General features: G+C 36.9%; 1 protein-coding gene across 1 annotated transcript in view; it reads left to right on the forward strand.

Annotated features, from left to right (window-relative positions):
* The window catches only part of CDC50A (cell division cycle 50 P4-ATPase accessory subunit A), a 38,545-nt gene extending 20,264 nt beyond the window's left edge, over window positions 1-18,281 (forward strand). The window contains exons 2-7 of the mRNA XM_024731876.1: window positions 2,853-2,960; window positions 5,332-5,439; window positions 9,792-9,879; window positions 10,930-11,076; window positions 11,751-11,957; window positions 15,607-18,281. Coding sequence (XP_024587644.1) covers window positions 2,853-2,960; window positions 5,332-5,439; window positions 9,792-9,879; window positions 10,930-11,076; window positions 11,751-11,957; window positions 15,607-15,800 — 852 coding nt within the window. The 3' untranslated portion in view covers window positions 15,801-18,281. The remainder of the gene's footprint in view (window positions 1-2,852; window positions 2,961-5,331; window positions 5,440-9,791; window positions 9,880-10,929; window positions 11,077-11,750; window positions 11,958-15,606) is intronic.
* The last annotated feature ends 4,569 nt before the right edge of the window (window positions 18,282-22,850 follow it).

Consider the following 22,850-nt stretch of genomic DNA (forward strand, 5'->3'; position numbering starts at 1 on the left):
AGCCGGAGCCTGCTCTGGCCTTTCTTCTTCATCTTAGGAGGATACTAGTCGTATCACAGAGGCCCTACCTTCATGACCTCATCTAAACCTAATCCAGGGACTTCCCTGATGGCGCAGTGGTTAAGAATCTACCTGCCAATACAGGAGACACAGGTTCGATCCCTGGTCCAGGAAGATCCCACATGCCGCGGAGCAACTGAGCCTGTGCGCCACAACTACTGAGCCTGCACTCTGGAGCCCTCGAGCCACAGCTACTGGGCCCGCACGCGACAACTACTGAAGCCCTCATGCTCTAGAGCCTGCACACCGCAACTCCTGAGCCCATGCATCACAACTGCTGAAACCCGTGTGCTCTAGAACCCACATGCTGCAACTACTGAAGCCTGCATGCCTAGAGCCCGTGCTCTGCAACAAGAGAAGCCACCGCAATGAGTGGCCCGCGCACCTCAACAAAGAGTAGCCCCTGCTCGCCACAACTAGAGAAAGCCCGCGTGCCGCGACAAAGACCTAACGCAGCCAAAAATATAAATAAAATTTAAAAGATAAATAAATAACCCTAATCAATGTCCCCACCTCCAAATTAATCACATTGGGAATTAGGGCTTCAACATGTGAATTTTGGGGGGACATAAACCTTTAGTCCATAGTACACAGATGGCAAGTAAACAAGTGAAAGATGCTTGACATGATCATTAGGGAATTGCAGATTAAAACAACAGTGAGATACCACTACACAGCTGTTAGTGAAAACCCAAAACGTCAAGAGCTCCACATGCTGGCGAGGTTGTGGAGCAACAGGAACTCATTCATTGCCGGTGGGAATGCAAAGTGGTGCAGTCACTTTGGAAGACAGTTTGGCAGTCTCTTACAAAACTAAACATACTCTTACCATGAAATCCAGCATTTCTACTCCTTGTTATTTACATAAATGGGCTGAAAGCTTAGGTCCACACAAAAACCTGCATGTGGATGTTTATAGCAGTTTTACTTGTACTTGGCAAAACTTGGAAACAACCAAGATATCCTTCAGCAGGTGAATGGATAAATAATCTGTGGTGGACCAAGAAAATGGAATAATCTTCAATGCTAAAAAGAAATGTGCTGTCAAGCCATGAAAAGACAGTGAGGAACCTTAAATGCGTATTCCTAAGTGAAAGAGGTAAATCCGAAAAGGCTACATACTTTATGATTCCAATTATGTGACATTCTGGAAAAGGCAGAACTATGGAGACAGTAAAAAGATCCATGGTTGTCAGGGCTTAGGGATAAGGGAGGAATGAATAGACAGAGTACAGAGGATCTTTTAGGCAGTGCAACTATTCTGTGTGATACTGTGATGGTATATATATGTCATTATACCCTTGTCAAAACCCATGGAATGTACAACACCTAGAGTGAACCTTAAGGTAAACCACTGCCTTTGGGTGATAATGGTGTGTCATTGTAGGGTCATCATTGGTAGCAAATGTATTACTCTGGTGAGGGATATTGATAATCAAGGAGATTGTGTATGTGTAGGTCCAGGAAGTATATGGGAACTCTGTAGTTTGCACTCAATTTCGCTGTGAACCTCAAACCACTCTACAAAATAAAATCTATTAAAAAATTCGTATAATGGAAAAAGTTTTCTCATTTTAGCTATCAGGTCAGGTCTTCTGACAACAGCTGGTGTACTGCAATTCAATTCTGACACTGACCACCTGAGTTAGTGTCAGACTCCACAGGTGTCTGGTCCCCAACAATATACTTCAGTACCACTCAGACACCAGCTGCAAGTCAGGCTACCCATACTTCTGGCCAACTAGCTACAAATCCGGGAGTTCCCAAGCCCCCCTCTCCCCGACTGCCCTCACTTCAGATGCCAGTTGCAAGTTCAGAGGTCTCCAGGCCACTTGCATTTCTGACCAACTGCCTATAAATATGGGAGGTTACTGTAACTTCTCTCAGGTTCCATAATTTGCTGGAATGACTCAGAACTCAGGGAAGTGCTAGACTTACAATTATAGTTTTATCATAAATCATATAAACTAGGACCAGCTAAATGAAGAGACACATTTGGCAAGGTCTGGGAGAGTCTTGAATATAGAGCTTCGTGCCCTCTCCCTGTAGAATCAGGGCACATTGGTGGGTTAACCAACCCAGGAGCTCACCTGTGGTGGCCAGAGTTTTTATTGGAATTCCATGATGAAGGCATGATTGATTAAACATTGGCCACATGATTGAACTAAATTTCCAGCCTTCTCCCTCTTTCCAGAGTTTGGGCTGGTCCAGAGTCCCTAATCACATCTAGTCTTTCTGGTGACCAGCCCTCACCTGAGCCATCTCCTTAGCATAACCTCTAGGGTGACTCAAGGGGCTTATCAAAAACAAACGCACTCTTATCACCAGGGGAATTTAAGGGATTTAGAGGCTCCCTGCCAGGAACCCAGGAGAAAGATAAGACAGATTCTTAATTATCCAACACCAGGTTTTAAAGAAATGGTAGCCCTTGAGAAACCTGGTAGTTTTTTGTTTGTGTTTGTTTTTTTAATTTGAAAATGTGCCATGGAAAGCTGAGATGATGGAAAAGTTGTTTAGACTTTGTAGTTATTTAAACCTTTATACATCATGAAGTTTGAATTTTATATTTATGATTTTATGCGTAAATGTATTTCTTTTGGTAAAAAGGAGAGATGAGCCAGTAGGATGACATAGGACCCTTTCCAGTCAAAATAAACAGATGACCTTATAAAAAGGTTTTTTCTGGGCTATTATTGCTCCATCAGGCTCATTTTTCCCTCCGATAGCAAATTATTTCAGAGTGTATCCACTTTCTCCAAGGAAGTGTACTTAGTTATATTTTTCTCTTGCAGATTGATTATACCGGAACAGACCCTTCCAGTCCCTGCAATAAATGTTTGTCTCCGAATGTGACACCTTGTATTTGTACCATTAACTTCACACTGGAACAGTCATTTGAGGTCTGTATTCCCAAGTAGTGTTTTGGAAAAGCCATGCTTTAAAAAATATTGATATTATATTAAATTTTTTTTTTTACTAGTTATTTTCTTCTTGTTGGTATGTTGCTTTAATTTATTGGGAATCTATACACTTTTGAGGAAGATTGTTTTGTTTTGCTATTGGATTATGCTGTCTGATAATTAAATATATTAATTTAATAGTTTATTGTAGTTAGTAGTTTAAATTAAATTTAAAACCTATTCTTTTTCTGGAAAATTTTATAACTGTACAAAAATGTTTTTTGTATCAAGTTTCTATCTACATCTACTTGTATTTAAAAAATTATTGCTCAAACTGTTCTGCCTACTTTTAATACTATAAGTTTTACTTTGGAAAATAAATACTAATTCACCCATTATTGCATTATTTTTTCATCAGATATGATAGATACTTTAACATAAATGCAAACACTTAGTAAAACCTTATTGACAAGCAGTTAGAATACCATCCGTGTGTGTGTGTGTGTGTGTGTGTGTGTGTGTGTGTGTGTGGTGTGTGTGTCTTTTGCATTCACACTTACCCGTCATTTTTCTTGGAAACTGAGCAGATGCTAAAGGACACAAAGATTCAGAAATAGGCATGACAAGACCCGTTTATGTTCTCCTTTACTTGAAAATTGAGCTTTAAAAAATTATTGTTTTATTCTTCAGGGAGCAAAACTGCTTTAATACATGCCAACTTTTTAGATTTTTGTAGCTATGCTTTAGATTTTCTTAAAGGTCGTTATGACTTTTGAGGTCCCTAATAGATGGTTGCCATCTAGTGGTTATGGATGCTGTTGCCCTGAGATAGTGGACTGTAACGCTCCCTTTTTAAAAAATATGAAAATAAATTAGGGAGAAGACAGGAATTTAATTATTTTGTTTTGGCAGAAATAACATATAACTTTAAAACATCATAAAAATTTGATTTTTTATGTGATAGACAAACTATAAGTTGCATTAAGTTCTGCTTTTGTCAGAACAGGCAGAATTAAAGACATGGAAGAGACTTGTAATGACTTAGAAGCTCCACTAGTTTCTTCCCCCATACAAAAACATTAAGCATTTCAGAACTCTTCTTCTGCAAAGGTGATCATCCTCAGATTCATTCTTTTGTGGGCTCTGTGTTCCTTTACAAGCCCAAGCTGAATTAGACTAAAGCCTTTTCATAGAACAAAAAACCAACTAACCAAATAAATAAATGAAAGATTTCTATGTAAGTGTTTTCTTTATAAGGAATGGGAAAGTTTGCATATTTTGACATTTGAAAATCAAGCTTTAAATAAATGATTGTGTATATGAAAACAGCAAATCAAATAAAGCAAAATGTTATTGAATTCCTTTTTTTTTTCTGAATTCCTTTTAATTGAGTATAAGGTTATAGACAATGGAGGTAACAACCAGAAAGGAGAAAATAGCTGATGTTTTTGCCACCTCTAAAAATCTTAGTCATTCAAGATGACTTCATAACATCTTCTAAATAGTTACAATGTATGTAGGTTACCCTTATTTCCCAGGTTATTTCCAAGTTGACTCCACTGAATACATTAAAGTACTTTTCTTGATTATTATAAAGTGACTCATTATCTTAGATACTTTACTAATTATTAATTTGTTCATTACTAATATTATATAGTATCCTACTGAGAAATTTACTATGACCCAATTCAAGTTCAGAATTTATTTTGGGCAGTAATTGAAAGCTTGAAAGCATTATTCCTTTGAAAAGTTCATGCTAATTGGATGAAGACCAATCTGAATTAGAGAAGATTTAAAATTGAAAGTAGGGACTTCCCTGGCGGTCCAGTGGTTAAGGCTTTGCCTTTCAGTGCAGGGGGTGCAGGTTCGATCCCTGGTCGGGGAACTAAGATCCCACATGCCTCGTGGCCAAAAAACCAAAACATAAAACAGAAGCAATATTGTAACAAATTCAGTAAAGACTTTAAAAATGGTCCACATCAAAAAAAAAATCTTTAAAAAAAAATAAATAAAACTGAAAGTTGATCAGACTAGGCTAATAGATTCCTTGAGAGCTTTTTTGTTTGTTTGTTTGTTTTAATGTAAATAGACGTCCTTGAGGTCTTTCAGAGTATTTTCAAAGTTGACTCTTGGAGTTTTGACCTTATTTGATTTGATTCTTTAACAGTATTTGATTTGGTTTGATTGTTTAACCTTATTTACAATTTGTACCATTTTAGATTGCTAAGTACTGGTAGAATTCACCCCAGTAACTGTTTTAAGTTATCACAAATTCTAAACTAGTGCAAATTACATAGCTTTTATGTATGCATGAAACAACTTCGTACTTAATAGTTTTATATGAACATTTTTTCCCTTTCTGTTTCTCTAGGGCAATGTGTTTATGTATTATGGACTGTCTAATTTCTATCAAAACCATCGTCGTTATGTGAAATCTCGAGATGATAGTCAACTAAATGGAGATCCTAGTGCTTTACTTGTAAGTAAAATGATGGAACATGAAACTACGGTGTCTAAGAACTAAGAACATGTGGTAATTGTTCAATTAGAAATGTTAAATTTAATAATGTTAGATGAAATTAAGGTGTTGTTTGACATTTTTAGTTTGTTTAGTGAAGGTTTTTAGTTAAAATTTTTTCCCCTGGAATTTGCACAGATTAATGATTTCTTGCAGCCAGAGGACAACCTGCTTGTTTCCGGTAGTATCATTGGGATTTTTGCTTTGTTAATCTGTTTGTAATGGAATTTTGATGAGTCTAGCATTCTGGGAATATAATTTGTTCTGTTTGAGTTTACTTATTATTAGTACACTGGGTAGGAATATGTAAATAAGCTACTTTTAATTTCTGAGATTGTGTTTTAGAATTGAACATGTATGCGCTTTGCTTTTTACCTTGTGGGGAGCCCGAGTACTAAAGTCCAAAGGGTGTGGGTTACTGAAAAACTGTCTGAGGAGCTTTTTGAAAATACAGATTCCAGGATTCTCCTAAGTCTCATATGTCTGTGTCTACAGGGGTGGAGCTCTAAAATATCTATTCTTAACAAGCTCCCCTTCTGATGCTCAGCCTGGTTTGCGAATCTGTGGACTAGAGGATCTTAGTTTCCTGACTGTTGTTCGGCTTCTCATAGTAGTGGTTGGTGCCCAAGTATTTTATATTATTGCTACCAATGCAGCAAACCTTTAGCAATTCAAGTATCTCTTAGAAACAGTGACACTCTTAGAATGCAATTTAGGACCATACTGGGACCAGAATGGTCCTGGTAAACGTAAAGTTACTCTAGGTTATCCTTCCTGGTTTTATTGCTATTTCCTGATGTTTGGGATCTTAAGAAATAATATGTCTATTTAAAGATTCTGGTTAGGTCTGCAATATCTTGTAGTCCATGTGGGATTTATGTTGTGGGATCCAACTTTTAGGACTCAAGTCCAGAGAAGGTGAAGGTCTGTGAGACACACCAAGTTGATGAGACACACCAAGAATTTGTTGATTGGGATCATAGATTGGGTGTGTTGAAAGACCTAGAAGTGGTGGTTGATTTACAGTTCTTTTATATAGATACACACTCTCTTCACTGAGGGCAAAAGAAGCTGAGATTCTTTTCTTCCAAACCTCAAGCAGAGCTTTTAGACTAAACCTAAGGATTGATGAATTTTTTCTGTAAAGGGCCAAATAGTAAACATTTTCAGCTTTGCAGTTTATATAGTCTATTGCAGCTACTCACCTCTGCCATTTTAGAATGAATGCAGCCATGGAGAATACTTAAGTGAATGGGTAGCTGTGTTCCAATAAAACTTTATTTACAAAAACAGGTGCTGGGGTTGGATTTGGCCTGCAGGCTGTCATTTATCGATCCCTGGACTAGACCAAAATATATGACTTTAAGACCAGGTGGCTTTCAAAAATTTTAAAGATGTTAAGAACAGACAGATTGAAGTTCAAGTAACTTAACATTGTATATAAGGCCCTTCACAATCTGATGTCAGCCTACCACTTCAGCTTCATTGATTTTATATTCTATCCTTAATGTACCTTTGGCCTGGCTGCCCTGAGCCATATATGCTGTTCCCTAACCATGCCTGGTGATGCAGGTAATCTGCCCATTTGGGCATTTCCATTTCATTTGTCTAGAATGTGGTTTTTACTCTTTCCCTGGAGGTCCTCTCACCTCAGGCCTGCTGTTTACTTTAGTGTCTTTGGATGCAAAATAACTTCTTTACGTATTTACTTCATTCATACCCTGTTCCAAGTCACTTCTCACTTTACTTAACACACTGTCTCCCCATATCATCTACTCTTGCTCTTCCTTTCCAGGTCATTTTCTGCAGAGCTGCTAGAGTGATCTTTTAAAAAAAGTAAATACCACTTCCCTGCTTAAAATCTTTCAGTGGTTTGTTTACTCAGGATGATCTGAGCTATGCATGACTCTCCAGTCTCATCATATGTCATTTTCTTTATTGCCATGCTCTAACTACACTCCCTGTTTGCCTTCTCAGAGGTATCAAGTTCTTTCTAAATGGTGTGTACTGTTCTCTCTGCTTAAAGCTCTCTTCTGCCTGCTCTTCACGTGGCTGTCTCCTACTTTCTTTAGGTCTTAACTTTCATGATACTACCTCCAGAGACAGTCTTCCCCTTATCTTCTGTCCTCCCAACTACACTGCAAGCTCATGAGAGCAGGGAGCATGACATTCTTTAATCACCATATACCAAGTGCCTCTCCAGTACCTAGCACACGAAAGGCATTTAATAAATATATATGGAATGAATATAGACACCTTTATCATGGCTCTTATTTCATATTATAGTTGGTTGTATTTGAGTCTGTTTCCTATATTACATTGTGAGCGGCTGAAAAGCAGGGACTTTTTTTTCATTTTTCCATTTCTAGCACCTTACATGGTATGTGGTACATGTTAGGTACTCTTTATTAAATGGCTTTCCTAAGCCAGTTACTGCAAAGTACCTAGCATTGCTTAGTTCAGTATCTGATGCATAGGTAGTAAATATTTTTCTTTTTTTAAAAAAACTTCAATAATTTAGTAGTTAGAAGATGGTTCTTCGGGATACTAGTCCACCATCTTTTCTGGTTTTCCAAATAAAGTTGCTATTCCTTGCCCCCCTCCCCTCCAAAATGGTTTAGTGGTTAAAATATATTTGCCCCATTGAGAGTTTATTTACCTTATTTTTTTGAAATCAGTTTTCATCCAAACATTCAAATAGTAATAAGCCAGTCATACATTGTCTATCTTCATGGTCTTAGAATACTAACTTTCTGAACGTAGATGTCTTAGGGACCAAAAAGCTGAGAAGTCAAGTATTAAAGAGACTTTATGAGATTCTCTGCCAGAATGTAGATACAAGTCAAGGTTGGTTATAATGGAATAGCCCTAAGAGGCCTAACTAGGTTCTAGTTAATTTCAGATCGAGACTATCTTGGTTTGTTTATGTGTTGTGAGACATGGCTTAATGTGGCCTTGGAGTCGCAGAACAGCTCAGATGTATACCTAATATCAGACTTGGTAGAATCTCTGGATTAATCCTACAGCTTCCACGTTTCCTTGAGATCTTCAACAGGGACTAAGCCAAAACCAAATCTGGAGGACAGGTGAAGTGCTGTTTGCCTTGCCAACATTTGTGCTTTCTTTATACCTGGGTGCACAACTTAGAGAAGATTGGTATATTCTAGGAGTCTGCATTAGACTTTTCCTTCCTCCCTCCCTCCCTTCCAAATTACAAAATTTGAAATTATCTACTTGAACATGTTAATTTTATAAGTGAAGTGCAGATAAATCAAGGGACTTGTGCAGAGTCACATAGTACATAGCTGGAACTAGAAGCTCAGGTCTTTTTTTTTTTTTCTTTTTAATATTTATTTATTTGGCTGTGCTGGGTTTTAGTTGCAGCATGTGGGAGCCACGTGTGGGATCTTCGCTGCAGCATGCGAGATCTTTGGTTTTTTTAGTTGCGACACGCAGGATCATTTTTAGTTGCGGCGTGCGGGATCTTTAGTTGTGGCACGCGGGCTGTTAGTTGCGGCATGCAGGAGGGATCTAGTTCCCTGACCAGGGATCAAACCCGGACCCCCTGCATTGGGAGCCCAGGGTCTTAACCACTGGACCACCAGGGAAGTCCCGAAGCTCCAGTCTTCTTACTTCCAGTTTAAGATTCCTTTCATTCTGTCACAGCTGGATTGACAATAGACGGCTTCTTAGTTTTTCTTGTGCAGAAAACATTTTGTAGTTATGATTTCTGTGTTGATATGAAAATTGTTTAAAATGTCAGTTTGGGGGCTTCCCTGGTGGCGCAGTTGTTGGGAGTCCACTTGCCAACGCAGGGGACACAGGTTCACACCCTAGTCTGGGAAGATCCCACATGCAATGGAGCAACTAAGCCCGTGCGCCACAACTACTGAGCCCGTGCGCCTAGAGCCTGTGTTCCACAACAAGAGAAGCTGCCGCAATAAGAAACCCACGCACCGCAATGAAGAGTAGCCCCCGCTTGCTGCAACTAGAGAAAGCCCGTGCACGGCAACAAAGACCCAGTGCAGCCAAAAATAAAATAAATAAATTTATAAAAAGAGAAAAAAGTCAATTTGACATATACCTATATGACAGTATATGCAAAAAAGGCTATAATGTAGTAATGTTAAGGAATATATTTTGAGTTATTAAATGTGGTATTATTTATAGTCTGTTTATAATATAGACATTTTATATGCATTGCAAGTGAGAAATATGTAGGGATTGAATTTTTAATCAGTAATTAGGACTAACTCATAGTTCGCCCAGAGGCCTGGGTAATAACTTCTCTCTTCTTTCCTTCTAAATACCAGAATCCCAGTAAGGAATGTGAGCCTTATCGAAGAAATGAAGACAAACCAATTGCTCCTTGTGGAGCTATTGCCAACAGCATGTTTAATGGTATGAGACAGAGATAAACAAAGATGATATATATATATATATATATATATATATTATACTGTAGTTAGGAGTATTTGTATAATCTTTCAGAAACATAAATGAGATTGAGAAATTCAACAGCTTTAAGATAAATATGTGAATTAGTGGGGTATTATAATGCTTTATGACTTTCTTTTGTGAATTCTTATATTTTAAGAATGAATTTCTGTCTCTGGGAAGAAAGAAGCAGGGACATTCTGCTAACTTACTATTTCATACATGATAAAATAAATGCCAGGCTACCTTTACCAACAACTTTGAATATTTATACCATTAGACAGGGGCTACAGTTGATCATTTAGAGCAGCACTGTCTGATATGAATGTAATGTGAACCGTAAATGTGAGACGTGTATAATTTTAAGCTTTCTGGTAGTCACATTAAAAAAAAACAATAAAAAAGAAACAAGTGAAATTAATTTTAATTATACTTTATTAAACTCAGTATGCCGCACATATTATCATTTCAGCAGGTAAGTGATATTCAGTATATAAAAGTTATTAGTGAGATATTTTATATACTAATTTTTATACTAAATCTTTGATGTCTGATGTACATTATATCCTTACAAAACATAGTCATTTGGACCAGCCGTAATTTCAGGGGCTCTGTAGCCATATAGCTAGTGATTACCAGATTGGATAGTGCAGAGAGAGAAATTGATAAGCCAGAAGCTATTTAGCAGTGCTTTTTTTTTTTTTAAAGAATAGAGACAGATTTACCTTGCAAATTGTTTTAGTTGTAATATTAAAACATTTGACCATATCACATATCAGTTAGCCATGTAGGAAAATGACCTGGAACTATTGAGGGAAGGCAAGTTCATCTAGGATTATAAAGTTACCATAGTTAATTCACATGTAAATAATCAAGAGCAAATGCTCGTCATGTGCCTGCTTCGTTACAACCACTTTGGGGAGCAAGTACCAGATCCTCATTTCTCATGGAAGAAAGCCGGTCCTATGGATTTTCAGTAGATGTTTAGCAGTATCTTCCTTTTCTTGTGTTTAGATACACTAGATTTGTTTCTGGTTGGCAATGAATCTGATCCTACACCTATTCATTTGATAAAGAAAGGTATTGCTTGGTGGACAGATAAAAATGTGAAATTCAGAAATCCCCCTGGAGCAGACATTCCCCTAGAAGAACGATTCAAAGGTAAAATATTACTAATATCCCTTAAAACATAAGCTAGGCGTTTTAATGAAGTACCTAAAATTTTCTGTCTTTAGAATCTTAAAAAAGTTTATGCTTTTTAAAAAGCAACTTTTCTTAACTTGTTGTCAAGTTAGGTAAAATATGTAGTATCTTCTAATGTACTGAAATTCTAAAGGAAAAGTAGTGTACTTTTAATCTTGAATTTCTCTGGTATTTCCTTGTAAGCGTTTCAGCCATAATCTTTTAAAATTGTGACAAGGTTTATTTTAAACAAGTATTTATTTGTTTATTTATTTTAATTATTAATAGTTATAAGTCCAAATTTCTTTTTGTTTCTATGCCTCCTTGATTTCACAATGTAATGTTTCTTACCATTATATCTTTGAATTAAGTCATTTGCTTTTTGGAATATACTCAGTAGCCTACTTTTAGTATTCTCTTAATTGAGATATCAATCAAATCTTTGTAATTATTTGTTAAGTTTTTATGTGAAGAATTGGTTTCTCTTTCGATTTTAAGACTTCCTCAGAATATGAATATATTTCTACTTTTGAACATAAGGAAAATATTCATCTTGTGTATCTTTGTTTTATTAGAGTGTGAATTTTCAGTGAAACTCTCAATAGAATTGAATGTCTTGTCTCCCCACCCCACACCGATCTCTCCTTTTTAAGGCACAACAAAGCCAGTAAACTGGGTTAAACCAGTATATATGCTGGATCCTAACGAAGATAATAGTGGGTTCATAAATGAGGATTTTATTGTTTGGATGCGTACTGCAGCATTACCTACTTTTCGTAAGTTGTATCGTCTTATAGAGAGGAAAAGTGATTTACATCCGACATTACCAGCTGGACGATACTATTTGAATATCACATACAGTATCCTTTTTTGGCCATGTGCACAGATTCAAAGAATTTGAAAGGAGTGTAGTCCAATCTTGTCTCAGTTATGTGGCATGCTACTTTGTGTTTTAGTTTTGCTCTCTGCATTTTTATGAGTATGTGTGTATGTATGAGAAAGTCTCTTTTAACTTGTTTCTTCCAGAAATGCCTTTAAGTTTTAAATACTTTGTACTAGAGTTCAAGCATCATAATTGGTAAAATTATTTAAAATGTAGGTGCTAGATTTATTAATAAGTTAAGATATTTTTACAAGAGAGATTGTAATTCAGCTTAATGCAAAGGCTACTACTCAGTAAATCTAAGTGTTGGTGGTACTGGGCTGTTTTAATCTATATTTTTTTAGATAATAAAAATCAGCAAATTTGTTATTTCATATCAACATAATTATTTATAATTATTGCTCTGTTTACAATATCAAAACATTTTTATCATTAGCTGTATTGTTCCACCTTAATAATTTAGGCATACTTTTCAGTGCTGATAAATATCATTAATTTCATCCTGACTATATGTCAACGTTATACTAAGTACCTTCCATGTATTATTTTATTATTTCAAGCATTGTGAGGCAGGTGTCATCTCCATGTTATAGACAAGAATATAGGAACATAGAGCATTTAAGTAACTTAACTGAGATTACACAGGCGATAGAAGAATCAGGGATCATAATCGAGCTGTGTTGACTTTACCATCAACCATCACTGTAGGCTGCATCCCTAGCTGGTTCACTCAAGTAGTCAGACCAGTCCATATTGGCCTGGATACAAAGTCTTTCCTAAGCCAGAAATATTGGGCACTAACTTTTATTCTCAACAAAATCCTTACATCTTTTAATTTCTAGCCCATTGCTTGTATATATCGTGAATGAAAAATTTTCAAATATTAGCATGTGTGCTGATGATCTTACATTTTTGATTTTTCATAACCCAAATTAGCTATAAGTATATAGTTTTAGCTTTATAATGGATTAATAAACGGTTAAGTTAATAGACCTAATTTCAAAATAAAGACCTATTTGTAGCCTTAGTTTTTTGATTTTGCACCTCAGTAGACGACTGAACATGACCTGAGAGTGACAGACTGAAAGTGACCAAGTGTTTGAAACTAGGCCTACATAGCAGAAATTTTAGACAGACAGACCCAGTTTAGGTGCTGGTAGGAAGAACATTATCTTGAGGCTATGGCCAAAGTAGAGGGTGACCTGTAGCCTACGGCACAATAAAGGGAAATCTTTGGAGCACTCAGGAGTTCTTAGTTGACAGATAATTTGCACCAAGGGAACTTTTAGGAGGAATGCAGACTATTTTGAAAATCGATACAACAGGAATTTGACCTGCAGAACGTTAAGGGTTAATTATCAAAATCGGGTATAAGGTGGGAACTGGGTATTAGAATCAAGGCAGAAGCCCACTTTATAGGCTTGTGATATAGAGAGACTAGCATGGGTGATTTGATACCACATCCCATAGAGTGTTGGGTTAGTTAGAGTTCTTACAATCATTCCTGGCTCAGGTTGGGATTGATTTAAGAACTAGTAGAGCTGAGCCTGCCATTGGAGTCACAGCCGGGCTGGGGAGTCATTTGCCGGGCTGGGGAGCTACGGAAGCTGGAGAAAGAGATGGGAACTAACACGATTCAAAAGATGCTTTTGAAAAAGTTGTAAACCTTTTGCATAGGGACTTAGTTCTGTCTTCTTCTCTTCCCTAACTCTTGCCAAATCCTAGAACTGGTCCATGTTGGTAGCTCATCCAACATGTTGGTGTCCCATTTCTCAAATTTGTTTAAGGATCCACCCTTCAATTCCACTCTGTTTTAGTCGTCAATCCAGTGTCACACCGTGAGTTTCACCATTGCTCCAAATCACTAATGTAAAACTTCATTGTCATGCTTTTCGACCTTGTGCTGAGTCGTCCCATACTCTCCTAACTACACTCTTGCTACATGTGCTCTTTGAGCTCATAGAGAACCCTAATCTCTTCATTCTTCCTTTTTCTCCTGGTCTGTCAAGCTCTTTTTCCTCTATGGGTTTCATTGCTATTTATCTGAAATATATTTTCACATTACAGACCTTTTACCCCTCCTGTGTAATGAGAACAGAAATATCTAAGAAATGAGAAATTATATAACCCTTAACTTTAGTTGTTTTTGCTTGTAAACTGTACTGGCTTTTATTTTGTTATTTTTCCTATTTATTTATTTATTTTCGTATTAGTCATCCATTTAATACACATCAGTGTATACATGTCAATCCCAATCTCCCAATACATCACCCCACCCCCACCCCCAGCCGCTTTCCCCCCTTGGTGTCCATACGTTTGTTCTCTGCATCTGTGTCTCTATTTCTGCCCTGCAAACCGGTTCATCTGTACCATTTTCTAGGTTCCACATATATACGTTAATATACGATATTTGTTTTTCCCTTTCTGACTTACTTCACTCTGTATGATAGTCTCTAGATCTATCCACGTCCCTACAAATGACCCAACTAGACTGTACCTTTGTATAGTCTGAAGTCAGCGAGTCTGATTCCTCCAGCTCCGTTTTTTCCCCCTCAAGACTGCTTTGGCTATTCGGGGTCTTTTGTGTCTCCGTTACAAATTTTAAGATTTTTTGTTCTAGTTCTGTAAATGCCATTGGTAATTTGATAGGGATTGCATTGAATCTGTAGATTGCTTTGGGTAGTCATTTTCACAACATTGATTCTTCCAATAACCTTCAGTCTGTATGTGTCCCTAGGTCTGAATTGGGCCTTTGTAGACAGCATATATATGGGTCTTGTTTTTGTATCCATTCAGCAAGCCTGTGTCTTTTGGTTGGAGCATTTCCTCGATTCACGTTTAAGGTAGTTATTGATATGTATGTTCCTATTGCCATTTTCTTAATTGATTTTGTAGGTCCTTTTCTTCTCTTGTGTTTCCCACTTAGAGAAGTTATCCTTCAAATATTTTTTTCGGGTCCTTTCTCTCTTCTTCTGGGACATTTGTAATGCAAATGGTATTGCGTTTAATGTTGTCCCAGAGGTCTCTTAGGCTGTCTTCATTTCTTTTCATTTGTTTTTCTTCATTCTGTTCTGCTGCAAGGAATTCCACCATTGTGTCTTCCAGGTCACTTATCTGTTCTTCTGCCTCAGTTATTCTGCTATTGATCCCTTCTAGTGTATTTTTCATTTCAGTTATTGTATTGTTCATCTCTGTTTGTTCTTTAATTCTTCTAGGTCTTTGTTAAACATTTCTTGCATCTTCTCGATCTTTGCCTCCATTCTTTTTCCGAGGTCCTGGATCATCTTCACTATCATTATTCTGAATTCTTTTTCTGGAAGGTTGCGTATCTCCACTTCATTTAGTTGTTTTTCTGGAGTTTTATCTTGTTCCTTCATCTGGTACATAGCCCTCTGCCTTTTCATCTTGTCTTTATATTGGCTTTTACTACTAACATTTAATTTGTGAAATCAATCCTTTTGGATAATAATTATATAATTATTTTGTGATTCAGAACATATGAGTAAGGTGCCTGTGTATTGTAGAATTTTACCAATGAATTACAAGCAATTAAATGCCAACTTTTTAAGTTGTGTTTTAAAAATCAAGTAACTAGACATGGAAAAGTCTTCCTATACACTCTTCAGATTACCCTGTACATTCATTTGATGGACGAAAACGGATGATCTTGAGCACTATTTCATGGATGGGAGGAAAAAATCCATTTTTGGGGATTGCTTACATCGCTATTGGATCCATCTCCTTCCTTCTGGGAGTTGTACTGCTAGTAATTAATCATAAATATAGAAACAGTAGTAATACTGCCGACATTACCATTTAATTTTATATTTTGAAAACAAATTTCCTGCATGTGCATCAAGGCCAGTCCTATTCAGCCTAGCTTTCAAATGCTGATGTCTGGTTAGTATGTCATTTTTGAAGTTGGCACATAACTTTGTTTTTTTAAAGCTGTCTTTGTCCTTTGCTTCTTCCTTATGGATGACTTATGAAAATATATGACGGGTATAAAAGAAATTCGCTATACTGATCATATCAACACTGTAACTGCTGAAATGGCATTCTTATGTTTCCTTTCTGATGGGACAGTCCGTATGATGCATGGAGCCTCTTTCATGTGAAAGGCGTCTGCTGCTTAAATGTTTATGCTGTGTTGATAATATTATATTGACATATGATACTGTATATGTGTGCCTATTGTGTGAAGAAAGTGATTACAAGATGTGTGAGTATAATGACTTGCTGACCCTTTAGGATTCATAGTTACAAAAAGATGAAGAAAGACCAAATCTAAATAAAACACTTCATCCTTTTCACAGGTCGTGTGTAAAGGCTTAAAGTACCATCTTTGTTGAGGTGGTTCATGTATTCAGTTTATCCAGTACAGTTCTTTGTCAAGCTTAGATTTGATTTCAAAGGACCTATTTACCTGTCTAGAATAGGAATTAATGCTCATGGTAGGTCTCCGGTAGGAAGATTTAAAATTCCTCTTTCCATTTGGTTAAGATGTTGCAGTCAGGAAACCCATCTCATTTGATGTTTTTACATGTGACCATTTCCCTTGAAGCTTACACTTCATAAGGGATGAAAGAATATAGGTGAGCTTGGAAAGCTTCTTGGCCGACCTTTATCTTCTGCCTCAACTGTCAACCAGATGTAAATGTTCAAAGGAGACTGTTTTCATTGTGGTATTTAACATTAAGAAATTTGCTGCAGCATTGGAAATACCTCAAGCTGGTTTTATTTTGCAGGTAAGTGTTTTGACTTAAGTACTAATATTATCTTGCAGCAATTTTGGAAAACAGTAACCTTCATTTCCTCTATGTTTCATTCAATTTTTACATATAGGTCAAGGATGAACATGTATGCACATTCTCTTTAGTTAAGCCACTGATTGTTTTGGTTCGTTTTTCTAAGATGTACTTTAAAAAGAAGTTCTTTAAATTTCCTAATTAAATTCTGGAGATTTTGGAGTATGTACATGATAAATTATATGTGCTTGAAGTTATTTTATTTTCTATTAAGTGGAATTATTTTTAATATTCCTTATTGAATAAATGCTGTAATTTGTTTGCTATGGAACTTATTCTTGAATGTAAACTTATTGTTTCACATGCATGAAATGTATGTCTTAATCAGAGGTGGCTTAATTGCATTGCAATGGCTATTTTTTTTTTTTAACTAAAATAACTCGTATGTTTGTATAGAAGAATGCCTGTTTGAATTCGGAGTTTGTAATGGTTTCCTTCGTTTATATTTTAAATCAAAAGTTCTGGGTAATGTATCAGTTTTGATTAATATATGTTTTTTAAAAAAAACAAATAATGTAATGGTTAATAGTAGAAATGTGCCACACTTCTTAAGTTTTGTATAATATGAAATTCAGTTAAAAGAACTTGTAGTTCATAATGACTTTCAACAGATAGAATATTACTTGCATTAAGTACTTAATGTATAATTGTCCTGAAATTTCTGAGTGCATAGGGTATTCTTTGTGTAAAACTATTCTTTGTTTTATCAGTCCTTCAGAATATGGTTATTTATTCTGATAACTGACCCTCTTGCACATGGCAGTTTATTTTCTGGGGTGTATCATTGGCGGAGAGGGCTTCTCCCAGTCTTTGCAGATTGAGTTTGTGCTGCTTTAGAAGGACTGCCGTCCTGTATCTCTTTTTCTAACTGGGGGACCAGAGGTGCTGCTACAGAAAAGTTGAAGAGCTCTTCCAACACTTTCTCATCTGTGGTCAAGGCGGAATCTTAAAATATATTTGGAGTTTTATCTGTTTTACAAGTACATTGATGGCCTCAGTTCTCCCTTGTCTCCTGCCATTTGAGCTGTAAGCGATTCCTGTTGCTGAATATGAAGAATGTGGAACATTCATATGGCCTCTGTGACTGGCGGAAGGAAAACATTTCTTTCTTATGGGCTTTATGCTGATCTTTTGGAAACACTGATGTCATACTCAACTTTCAAAGAATCATATTGCATTTTAAGACAACTAGGTTAAGTAGAAGGCGTTGAAGAATGTACTAACTTGCAGGAAATATTTTGATATATGAAATTCCCAACTGAAGGAATTATTTAATAAGTAAAAGCTAAGAAATTTCTTTGAAATCAGAAAGCAGTTTAAAAGTAAATTGGTAAAAATATCTGTACTACCTAATAGAAAATTATTCAACGAAGAGGAGAGTCAAGTCAAGTGGATATTATTTGTTTCTTGGTTACAGTATTTGTAACTTTGATTATATTGAAAGATAACTTTCTGTTAGTATGTTCTGTATTAATAAAAATTAACAAAATTAATTTTGCTATGTTCAGGTGTCTCGCTAAAATAACAGTGCCCCAGTGTTGTTGCAGATGTTTAGCACTAAATTGTAGCCCAGGCTCAATGAGTCCAAATTTTAACATTTCCATGCCTAGATTTGATTGCCATATGTGAATATGTTAATCACTCTGATAGCATTAACTGCAGGATTTATGCATGTTATTGAGAAACATCTGTTCTTACCAAGAAGTGGTCAGATTATAACCTGTTATAAGCAGACAGGCTAAATTTGGTATTAGATCAAGGGAAACTTCTGGTAAATAGAAAATGAATAACTGGTATAGAGACAATGATGACGAAAATAATGAATTGGGTAGGGACACAGGAAATGAAAAGCCAGACTAGCAAAGAGGAACAGCTGAGTGGTAGGTGTAACGACTGCTTTTCAGCCTGCTTGCCCCCTGTCTTGATGGAAACACTGCCTTAGAATTATTGTACCATCCTTTGTTGGTTAAGCTTCAAAGTTCTCTTCTTTGCCAACATGGTTAGTTTGAGGGGAGGGTGGAGGGACTAAGGAAGTGCTGCTTCGAGAAGAATTTGGTGCATAAGTGTTTGTTGTAGTATTTGGATAATCTAGTAAAGTGTTTTAGAGCCCCTTTTTAGCCCATGCCCCCTTCAATAAACGTAAAAATCACATTTCCCCTAATGTCATTTGAAATTTCAAAATAAATATCATTTAAAAATAAATAAATAGATATCATGTCTAAAATCACATCAGACCATGGTGACCTTATTTTCTTGTATATATGTAAAATTTGTCAAAGTAACGTGTACACAGTTAAAAAAAATCTAAAGGCCTTATGATGAAAAACAGCAGTACCTGTCCCAACATTCTACCTTCTAGAGACAGTTACTTTGACTTCAGAAGTTGTTACTTTTGGTATTTATCTTAGTGTATCTAAATTATATGCCTGTTCTACTATTGCTTGATTTAACAGTTTTAGACATTATCGTCTTCTTGATAATATTACCTGATGATGTAGCTAACTTCCCCTTCTCCCATTATATAGTTATAATATTTAATAAACACATTAGCAGTTGTTTAATTATGACTTTAAAAATACTGTATACTTTAGAGCAAAGCAGAGCACCAAGATTATACTTTGTACACTTTATTTTTCCTGGAATTAATAATCACCCCACTTTTAACATCAACATAACTTTCTGGAAGCCTATCTTAAAGTTTTTCCAACTTTTCTATCAGGTCCACCCTGTTCTTATCACTAGTCTTTTGAAGGTTTTTTGTCCCCAAATACCTGATAACCTGATTCCCTGTTTTTGCTAGAAAGGTCTATTCTGCATTTGCCCTTCTCTGCCAATCTGTACAGGTGGTTTTTTCAGACAGCTACTCAGCCATTATCACATTCCCTCTTTTTGTCACCCTCCTGTGTTGGATCTGCTGTTTCCTAGTTCACTCTCTTGTTTACTGGAGCTATTTTCAGTTTTTCGCGTAGGTGACTTTCCTTGTATTTCTGGCTAGTCTCAGCAATCTATCATGTATAAATGGACCCCCAAAACCCATTGAAAGCTCTTTGTTCGTGGGCAGCGCTTGACAAGTGATGGCCTCAGTAGCGCAATGCTGCTCAGAAATGCCACTGAGTGCATTATTTGTCCCTGTTCATGATAAAATGCTTAGACAAGTAATAAATAGTTGGCAGGTCAGCAACTGTAGGTAGACTGAATTTTGAGAAGCACCGCATTAGGGAATGACTGTCAGGGAGCCAGTCGTGTGGCTGGAGGCCTTTTCTGTGGGACTGTTCAGTTTCTCTGGGGAAGAATTCTCTAGTCGTCTGCAAAAGGAAGGGGTTGAAAGAGGCTCTGTCTCTTACTGCTTTGAACTCTCTGCTTCTGCCTTGTCTTCCACCCCAGCTTCTGTTTTCCACTTCACATATTTCCGCTATACCCATCCCTTTGCATATGCCTTCCACCTAGTTGTCTCCCATTACTTTTTCCAGATAAAAATGTTCTTGCCTTCTACCTGTGGGAGACAGTGACCGAGGTGAGAAACTATATTTGGCCGAGAGGGGTAGGGCAGAGATTGCAGGGAGCTGACCATTCTGTTGTATATAATTTTCAACTACTCATTTTCAGGCCTGTCCCTTGATTCCACTCTTTGCTATAAATTCTACTTTCAAGTCTGAGCTTCTCAGGGGTTTTAGAACCAATCAACATGCTTCTCACTGGTATCCATCCCCCTTGCAGTCCCTTTAGATTGTGGCTTCCTTGGTCCTGCTCAGCTATATCCCATCTGCTTTCTGTTTTCCAGAAATCTGTTGAAATTGATTTTCTGTCTTCTCTTTGGTCGCCATCCTTTTGGGCTGTCTTTTAAGAAATGTTTTTTAGACCGTCATACGGTAAACTTTACTTTTTGTACTTGTAGTGTACAGTTCTGCGAATTTTAACACACGCATAGGTTTGTGTGACCATTTTAGAATACAGAGCAGTACCAAAACCTCCCAACCTCCCTTTTACTATACATCTTTATAGTCACCCTTCCCTCCACCCATAAGCCCAGGCAACCACTGATCTCTGCTCCATCCCCATAGTTTTGTCTTCTGGAATGTCATAAATGGAATCATATCATATGTGACCTTTTGAAACTGGCTTCTTTTACTCAGCATAATGGCTTTGAGATTCATTTAAGGTGATGTATCTAAAAACACCTCATACGAACAAACATATGGACACCAAGGGGGGAAACTGGCGGGGTGGTGGTGGTGGGATGAATTGGGAGATTGGGATTGACATATACACTAATACATATAAAATAGATACTGATAAGAAACTGCTGTATAAAAAAATGAAAAAATGAAAAAAACCTCATACCCTTTCAATTCCTTTTCTTTCATTTTTACCGGAGTGATGGGGAGGACAAACAAACTCTTGGGGCCAATCCGCTATCTTAAACCGGAACCACCTTGAAGTACCTTTTGGTGATCTTAGTACATTTTGAAAAACTATGTACTTTAAGTGACATTAATGGGAGCTTGTCTGTATGCCACAAGCTTTTCTATGCAGGGTGATGTGCCAGAAGATTGAACTCACCATACATCACTTTCACTGTCAAGACTTATATGCCACCTTGTTTCAAGGACAAGCAATGCAGAAAGAAATAGATTTATAATTATATGTCAGATTGCAATTGAATCAGTGGTCTAATCCCCGGGTTATGTTGTCATTCCTTTTTCACGACAAAGCTTGTAAAAGAGCAGTTTATATTTTATTACTATCTTGAGCCTCAGCCAGGCTTTCATCCCACTATTGCACTGTAGTCTCTTCACTATCAATCTGCACCTGAAAGATTCAGAATACGGTTTTTAGAATCAGGCTGACCTGGCTCTTAAATACATAAACTGTATCTTCAGATTATTTAATCCCCTAAATCATTTACTTTACCATTTCCTTGTCTGTAAAATGGGGATTTTAATACCCACTTGACAGATATTGATTTGAGGAATAAGGGAAGTGATAGATGAAACTCATTTAGCACAAAGTATAGAAAAATGGCACTCAGTGAACGACGACCACTCCCTTCTGTCAAATCAAGGGAACTTATCCCATCCTAGCCTGGTGTTTCTCTTATATTCCTCGATGTAGTGAATGGTAGGTATGGCCAACCATCTTATGAGTTAAGCCAGAAATCTGCTCTCCTCCCCAACTTCCCAATCCAATAAATCACTACATTCTGTTGATTTTTGAAGGTACTTCCTCATTGTTGGCTCTCTAACCCGTCCCCTTATCTACATCCCTTTAGCTACATCTCTTTTGCCGTTGATTTACTTCAGGTTTTCTTTTTTCCTTGGATTACTATAAGTACCTTCTAATGGAGTCTCTGTCCTGGTAACTCATATCCAATCCAGCGTTTCACTACTACCAGAATGATATTGAAATAGAGTTCTGATTCTTGACCATTTAAACCTTTATATAAATTTATAAATAATTGGGTATTAAAATCGGTGAGGAAAATACCTTGAACTGGGAACAAGTTAACTTGGTGGGTCTAAGTCTAAAGATTAGAAGGAATAATAATTTCAATATTACTAATTGTATCTACACATTTCACCTATGCTGAACCCATACATCATCAGCTTTCTATTTGAAATGACAGTGGAATAATTATGAGTTTGTAAAAAGGTGGACAGATATTTACTGTGGTATAGGGTGGATACTTTTGTATTTATACCCGCTTGAGGGTGGGCACTTGTAACAGACACTTGTAATGTGGCATTATTTAAGCACAGTTGGTATCTGTACAATAATTGCTGTGCCTGGCAACTCCAACCATGGAAAGTGCCCTGCTAGCCTGAGGCAGCAAGACTCCGGAGTCCAGATTTGCCCTCCCATTTCTGGTCCCCCAATTAAAATTTCCCCCTCTTTTCAGCGTTTTCCCAGACTCAGAGAAACGAGTGAACAGCTTCCACACTTTCGCGACACTGTGGGAGAGCTTCTTGCATGGGGAGTTCTGCAGCACCCAAAGGTGCAGCAAGATAAAAAGTAGTATCCCGACGCAGCTCTATACAGTACACTCTCAGCACACGGAACAGTAA

This window comes from Neophocaena asiaeorientalis, unplaced genomic scaffold (genome assembly GCF_003031525.2).
Source record: "Neophocaena asiaeorientalis asiaeorientalis breed wild unplaced genomic scaffold, Neophocaena_asiaeorientalis_V1.1 scaffold450, whole genome shotgun sequence".
NCBI lineage: Eukaryota > Metazoa > Chordata > Mammalia > Artiodactyla > Phocoenidae > Neophocaena > Neophocaena asiaeorientalis.